Source organism: Sus scrofa, unplaced genomic scaffold, assembly GCF_000003025.6.
Source record: "Sus scrofa isolate TJ Tabasco breed Duroc unplaced genomic scaffold, Sscrofa11.1 Contig47, whole genome shotgun sequence".
Classification (NCBI taxonomy): domain Eukaryota; kingdom Metazoa; phylum Chordata; class Mammalia; order Artiodactyla; family Suidae; genus Sus; species Sus scrofa.
Window position 1 is genome coordinate 40,534 of NW_018085219.1, and position 7,777 is coordinate 48,310.

General features: G+C 47.2%; 2 gene segments (V, D, J or C); both read right to left on the minus strand.

Moving 5' to 3' along the window:
- Nucleotides 1-343: 343 nt before the first annotated feature.
- On the minus strand, nt 344-1,128 carry LOC110258832. The segment is given in 2 exon segments: nt 344-879; nt 969-1,128. Coding segments are annotated over 2 exon segments (567 nt in total).
- Nucleotides 1,129-6,015: 4,887 nt separating this feature from the next.
- Nucleotides 6,016-7,472, minus strand: LOC110258818. The segment is given in 3 exon segments: nt 6,016-6,123; nt 6,814-7,241; nt 7,333-7,472. Coding segments are annotated over 3 exon segments (582 nt in total).
- Nucleotides 7,473-7,777: the final 305 nt, after the last annotated feature.

Below are 7,777 nucleotides of genomic sequence, written 5' to 3' on the forward strand. Positions count from 1 at the left end.
CGTCCTCTATACCTGGCATCATTCCTGGGGGCCCGGGAGGGTCTTGGTGTGATACCCTGCTTTTAGGCTCTGAATGCATCAGAATTACAGCAAAGGAAGGAACCACGACCCTGGCAGTGTCTGCCAACCTAACAGCAAGCAAGGACTGAGATTCCAAAGGAGGAAGCAAGTCTATGATTCCCTCTGCTTAAAGCCCGTGTGGTATGTCTGAACCTGCTCGATTTTTTTCAATATTTGGAAGAGAACAATCAGGAATTGAAATCGTAAATTACTCTCTGTCTACTGTGCATGACATGAAACTTTCTCTTCCTGTCTCAGAGGGCTTTTGTGTTGCAGAGCCTGTAGTGTAAGCACAGAATCATGTGTCCAAAGAGGATCCCCAGGGAGATGCTACATGGAGAGGCAGCCCCAGACCCTGAAAGGAAACCAGCCCTTCACCTCCCTCTGCACCTGCTCCTGGGCAGGAAACATACACATAGTGGTTGTGGGTCCTGAGTGCCCCCTGCAGCCCAGACCCTGTGTACTTGCAAGGAGGTTTTTGTCTGGGCTCAGACTGCTTTCCCCTCACTGTGCCTGTTGCACAGTAATAGCGGGCCGTGTCTTCGGTTCTCAGGCTGTTCATTTGCAGATAGGCCGTGTTCTGGGAGTTGTCTCTGGAGATGGTGAATCGGCCCTTCACAGAGTCTGCGTAGTAGGTGCTACTACCACTACTATAAATACATGCCAGCCACTCCAGCCCCTTCCCTGGAGCCTGGCGGACCCAGCTCATGCTATAACTACTGAAGGTGAATCCAGAGCCGACACAGGAGAGTCTCAGAGACCCCCCAGGCTGCACCAGGCCTCCTCCAGACTCCACCAGCTTCTCCTCACCCTGGACACCTGCAAACACAAAGACATCCTGGTCAGAAAACTGTCACACGCACACTGAGGTGCCCTCCAATCCTCTTTTTTCCTCCCCCAGGATTTACCTTGTAAGAGAGCAAACAAGACCACCCAGTTCAGCCGAAACTCCATGGCGGGTGGTCTGTGTTCTTTCCGGATCACAGAACGGGATCCTGGGGCTGGGCTCCTTGCCAGAGCTGCAGGGTCATGGCAGGGCTGGTTTTATCTGCTGAGGGAGGAACCTATTTGCATGGCCTCCTAGTATATAAGTGGTTATGGCATCGCATGGCCTTAAAGTGGCAGGTGCCCAAGGCAGGCATGAGGGTCCTGATGCTGGTCGGTTGGATGGCCTTTACGAAGATGTCTCTTCATTGCATCAGTTTCGTCACGGTAGACACCTGTCACTCGTGGGCCATTCTGATTTCTACCGTGGCACACAAACCGCTGACGGAGAAGTCATTGTTTTCCCCACATTCAGGAAAGAACCTCACCCAGGGGCGTAGCGTTCTGTGGCGTCTCCAAGGACACACACGTGCTGGGACTCCCTCCTTGTGTCTGCACTTGTGCTCCTCCTGCTGGACCCACCTGTCCCCTGAAGCAACTGCAGGACAGAGTGGACACACTTGCCGGGGTGCAGATCCCCTTCCATCTAAAGCACACGATGGTATTGTTCCCCCGTCGTATTTACCTTGGGATGTATCGTTAGGGTTCATGGGAGTTTCTCATATATCTCTAGTGTCTATTTTGGATTTATGGGTTTCCTTTATACAGATGCTCTGGCATGGGTCCTCTGGAGTATTCGGCAGTTGTGTGCTTCATTCTTAAGTAACCTCCCTACTGTTCTCCATAGTGGTTGCATGTTCCCAAATGCCTATACTGATGCAAAGAAATCATTCTTTGATAAAATGGGTAAAACCTGTGTGCCTGGAAAGTTAAATACATACTTCTAAAAATCCAGTGTTCAATCAGGATATCAAAAGGAAAATAAACTACCTCAAGGAAAATGGCAATGAAAACACAGCCTTTCCAAATCTATGGAATGCCTCCAAAGGAGTTATTACAGGGACGTTGATGGCTATGCAGCCTAAGCTATCACTTAAAGGAATTAGGGAAAAGGAAAAAAAAATCCCTGGAACGTTAGCAGAAGGATGGTCATCATATGGACCTGAGAAGAATTCTATGAAATAGACTTAAAAAAATAGACAAAAACGGATTCTCATATATATATATATATATATATATATATATATATATATATATAAATGGGTCACTTGCTGTACAACTGAAATTAACAGAATATTTTATAGCAACTATAATAAATTATGTTAAAAGAAGAAACAGAATCAGACCAGGACATGGTACTTTGAAAGGGTAAATCAAATTGCCAAGCATCAGGACAGAATTATCAACAAGATCTGAGAGAGAAACTATATACACAAAAGAAGAAATGAGAAAGGAAATGTCTTTTTTTTTTAATTTGAGCTTTTTTTTAATAATTTTTTTTAAATTTTCCCACTGTACAGCAAGGGGGTCAGGTGAGAAAGGAAAAATCTTAATGGATGCTGCAGAAACACCAAAAATCCCATGAGAACACCATGAACAATGACAGGCCCATAAATTCGACATCCGAGACGAAATGGACAAGTTTCTAGGAACTTACAGCCCAGCCAAACTGACTTAAGGAGAAATACATACTTTGACTAGAACTATCACCCGAAATGGAAGTGCATATGCAATGAAATCACTCCCGACAAATATTCTCAACAAAGTTTAGCCAAACAAACCCAACAATACATAAGACAAAAGCAGACTCCATGGCCAAATGGGCCTCATATCAAGTTTGCGAGGATCTTCAACATACGCAAATCAACCTATGTTCTACCCACATTAAGAGAAGTGCCAAACCACTTGATCACCTTAATAGATGCAGAAAGGGCATTAGACAAAGTCCAACATCCATTCATGATGAAAGCTCTCACCAAAGTGGGTATAGAGGGAATATTCCTTCGCATAATCGAAGCCCTTTATGACAACCCACAGCCAGTACAACCCTCAATGGAGCAAAGCTGAAAGCCTTCCTGCTAAAATCTGGAACAAGACAGGGATGTTCTTGTCACTCAACACAGCCCTGGCGGTCCTGCCACAGCAATCAGAGAAGCAAACGAAGTAAAAGGCGTCCACATAGGAGGAGGAGGAGAGATGAAACCGCCACTGCATGCAGATGGCATGCATATGTGTATATGGATGGAAAACACTAAGGCCTCAGCCAAAAAATTACTAGAACTGATCACCAAATTCAGCAAAGTAGCAGGATGCAAGATTCACATTCAGAAATCAGTCACATTTCTGTCTACGCACAATGAAACTTTAGAGAAGGAATGCAAAGGCACAATACCTTTTAAAATGGCACCCCCAAAATGCAAACACCTGGGAATACACCTGACCAAGGGGGCAGAGGACCTGTATGCCGAGAGCTATAAAACTTTCATCAAGAAAGGAAAGAAGACCTAAAAAAGGGGAAAGATAGTCCATGCTCCTGGGTTGGAAAAATTAATGCTGTGAACATGGCCATACCTCCCAAAGCGATCTGCAGGTTCAACACAATCCCTATCTAATTACCCATGACATTTTTCACAGAAGTGCAACAAACTATCCAAACATTTCTATGGAGCCAACAAAGACCCAGAATTGCCAACGCAATCCTGAGGAACACAAACCAAGCAGGAGGCATCACTCTCCCAGACCTCAGGCAATATCACAAAGCCTCAGTCCTCAGGACCGTGTGGTACTGGTACCAAAACTGACAGACAGACCACGGGATCAGAAGAGAGAACCCGGAAACAAGCCCCGACACCTATGGTCACTTAATCTTTGCCAAAGGAGGCAAGGACAGAAAAATGGGAAAAGACTGTCTTTTCAGCAAGAAGTGCTGGGAAACCTGGGCAGCTGCATGGAAAGCAGAACACCCCCGCACACCATGCACAGATATAAACTCAACGTGGCTGAGAGACTTCAGTGTGAGACAAGACACCATCAAGACCTGGAAGGGAACATAGGCAGAACATTCTCTGACATCAACCTTACCAATGTTTTCTCAGGTCAGTCTCCCAAAGCAACAGAAATAAGAGCAAAAATAAAGCGATGGGACCTCATCAAACTGACAAGCTTTTGCTCAGCAAAGAAAAGGAGAAAGAAAAACCAAGAGACAGCTTACAGAATGGGAGAAAGTAGTTTCAAATGATGCAACTGACAAGGGCTTAATCTCTAAAATATACACACAGCTTATGCCGCTCAACAGCCAAAAAGCCAGCAACCCAATGGAAAAATGGGCAAAAGACCTGAATAGACATTTCTCCAAGGAAGATACACAGATGGCCAACAAGCTCATGAAACAATGCTGACCATCCCTGATTATTAGCGAAATGCAAATCAGAATTACCCTGAGATACCACCTCGCCCAGTCAGAATGGCCATCGTTAGCACGTCCACACATAACAAGTGCTGGAGGGGGTGTGGAGAAAAGGGAACCCTCCTGCACTGTTGGTGGGAACGTAAGCTGGTACCACCACTATGGAGAACAGTGTGGAGATACCTTAGAAAACTATACATAGAACTTCCATATGACCCCGCAATCCCACTCTTGGGCATATATCCGGACAAAACTTTCCTTGAAAAAGACACACACACCCACATGTTCATTGCAGCACTATTCACAACGGCCAAGACGTGGAAGCAACCCAAATGTCCATCAACAGACAATTGGATCAGGAAGATGTGGTATATACCCACAATGGAATACGACTCAGCCATAAAAAAGAACAGAACCATGCCATTTGCAGCCGCATGGATGGAATTGGAGACCCTCATCCTGAGTGAAGTAAGTGAGACAGAGAAAGACCAGTACCATATGATGTCGCTTATATCTGGAATCTAGCAGACAGAATGAACGATCCGCTCCACAGAAAAGAAAATCATGGACTTGGAGAAGAGACTTGCGTTTGCCAAGAGGGAGTGGGAGGGTTTGAGAACTTGGGGTTAATAGATGCAGACTATTGCCTTTGGAATGGAGTAGCAATGAGATCCTGCTGTGTCACATTGGACACTGTGTCTAGTCACAAGATGGAGCAAGAGAATGTGAGAAAAAAAGAATGTATCCATGTATGCGTAGCTGGGTCACCATGCTGTATGACAGAGGAAAAAATAATGCATTGGGAAATAAAAACTAAATGGAACTAAACTAAAGTAATTATTTCTACTAAAAAAAGGAATTGGTTTGCTGACAGAGGCCTCTAGGCCGGAATTCCCGAATCTGTTGACCCTCCAGATGCAGCAGGTGCACCTGCCCAGGGGAGGTTTGATTCTTCCTTCAGGGACACAGAGGGGGTCAGAAGGAGACTCTGCGTTGGATGCTCTTTAAGTAACTTTAACTCAGAGGAATCAATGCGCCATGGAGACACATATATGGGAGGCTCACGTGTTATGTTGTTTTTCTCTCTGCACACAGACATGTGGCGTAGGTCTAGGTGTACCTGCCCTTGAATGAGGTAGAGCTAAGCCCTGCAGCCTGCACGTGGAATGCAGCAGAGCTGTGGAGCCTACATCAGGGAACAGAGATCTCTTGCTGTTTTGCTTGTCTTTATGGTTTGTTTTACATTAAAGCATAGTTGATTTACAGTGTTGTGCCAACTTCTTCTGTGTAGAGCAATCCAGATATACTTATATGTACATTCTTTTGCCATATTCTCTTCTTCATAATTTATCCCAAGAGATTGGATGTAGTTCCCAAGTCTATACTTTGCTAACAGGGCCTGTGGTTTCTTTCCCTTCCTTTTTTTCCCTTTTTTTGTCTCTTTGCCATTTCGTGGGCCATTCTTGTGGCATATGGGGGTTCCCAGGCTAGGGGTCTAATCAGAGCTGTAGCCGCCGGCCTCCACCAGAGCCAGAGCAACGCAGGATGGGAGCCACGTCTGTGACCTATACCACAGCGCACAGCAACTCCGGACCCTTAACACAATGAGGAAGGCCAGGGATCGAACCCGCAACCTCATGGTTGCTAGTCAGATTTGTTAATCACTGTGCCACGACGGGAACTCCCAGGCCTGAGCTTTCAAAACTGGACCTGCTCCCCACCCCTCACAGGAATTCCTGGAGAGAGTTGGCAATGGCTAGTGAGGTTGCAGTGATTGCTTCCTGGAATGAGAGAGCAGGGGTGTTTCTCTTGATGCCTAGTGCAACCTCGGACTGTGTGGTGAAGAAGGGACCGTGCACATTGGTTTACAGCACTTGCAGAAAATCCACATGTTATCATCTGCCTGAGTGTAAACGTTCCCGACCAATTATCTACCTGTTGATTGAGATAATTTTCATGGTTCCTATTTGTCACCGTGTCACCTACAGAGCAGAACAGGATGCAGGCTTCACCTCTGTCGAAGGAGAGTGTATTGGACCTGGAAGCAAGAGCCCAGAAAGGACACTCCACCCACGTTCCCTCTACCTGGCATCATTCCTGGGGGCCCGTGAGGGTCCTGGTGTGATACCCTGCTTTTAGGCTCTGCATGCATCAGAATTACAGGAAAGCAAGGAGCCACGACCCTGGCAGTGTCTGCCAACCTAACAGCAAGCAAGGACTGAGATTCCAAAGGAGGAAGCAAGTCTATGATTCCCTCTGCTTAAAGCCAGTGTGGTATGTCTGAACCTGCTCAATTTTTTCAATATTTGGACGAGAACAATCAGGAATTGAAATCGTAAATTACTCTCTGTCTAATGTGCTTGACACGATACTTTTTCTTCCAGTCTTAGAGGGCCTTTGTGTTGCAGAGCCTGTAGTGTAAGCACAGAATCATGTGTCCAAAGAGGATCCCCAGGGAGATGCTACATGAAGAGGCAGCCCCAGACCCTGGCAGGAAACCAGCCTTCCAACTCCCTCTGCACCTGCTCCTGGGCATGAAAAACACACATAGTGATTGTGGGTCCTGAGCGCCCCCTGCAGCCCAGACCCTGTGCCCCTGCAGGGAGGTTTGTGTCTGGGCTGACATGCTTTCCCCTCACTGTGTCTCTAGCACAGTAATAGCGGGCCGTGTCTTCGGTTTTCAGGCTGTTCATTTGCAGATAGGCCGTGTTCTGGGAATTGTCTCTGGAGATGGTGAATCGGCCCTTCACAGAGTCTGCGTAGTAGGTGCTACTACCACTACTATAAATACATGCCAGCCACTCCAGCCCCTTCCCTGGAGCCTGGCGGACCCAGCTCATGCCATAACTACTGAAGGTGTATCCAGAGCCGACACAGGAGAGTTTCAGAGACCCCCCAGGCTGCACCAGGCCTCCTCCAGACTCCACCAGCTTCACCTCACCCTGGACACCTGCAAACACAAAGACATCCTGGTCAGAAAACTGTCACACACCCACTTAGGTGCCCTCAAATCCTCTTTTTTTCTCCCCCCCAGGATTTACCTTGTAAGAGAGCAAACAAGACCACCCAGTTCAGCCGAAACTCCATGGCGGGTGGTCTGTGTTCTTTCCGGATCACAGAACGGGATCCTGGGGCTGGGCTCCTTGCCAGAGCTGCAGGGTCCTGGCAGGGCTGGTTTTATCTGCTGAGGGAGGAACCCACTTGCATGGCCTCCTAGTATATAAGCGGTTATGGCATCGCATGACCTCAAAGTGGCAGGTGCCCAAGGCAGGCATGAGGGTCCTGATGCTGGTCGGTTGGATGGCGTTGACGAAGATGTCTTTTCATTGCATCAGTTTTGTCACGGTAGACACCTGTCACTCGTGGGCCATTCTGATTCCTACCGTGGCACACAAAGCACTCACGGAGAAGTCATTGTTTTCCCCACATTCAGGAAAGAACCTCACCCAGGGGCGTAGCGTTCTGTGGCGTCTCAAGGACACACAC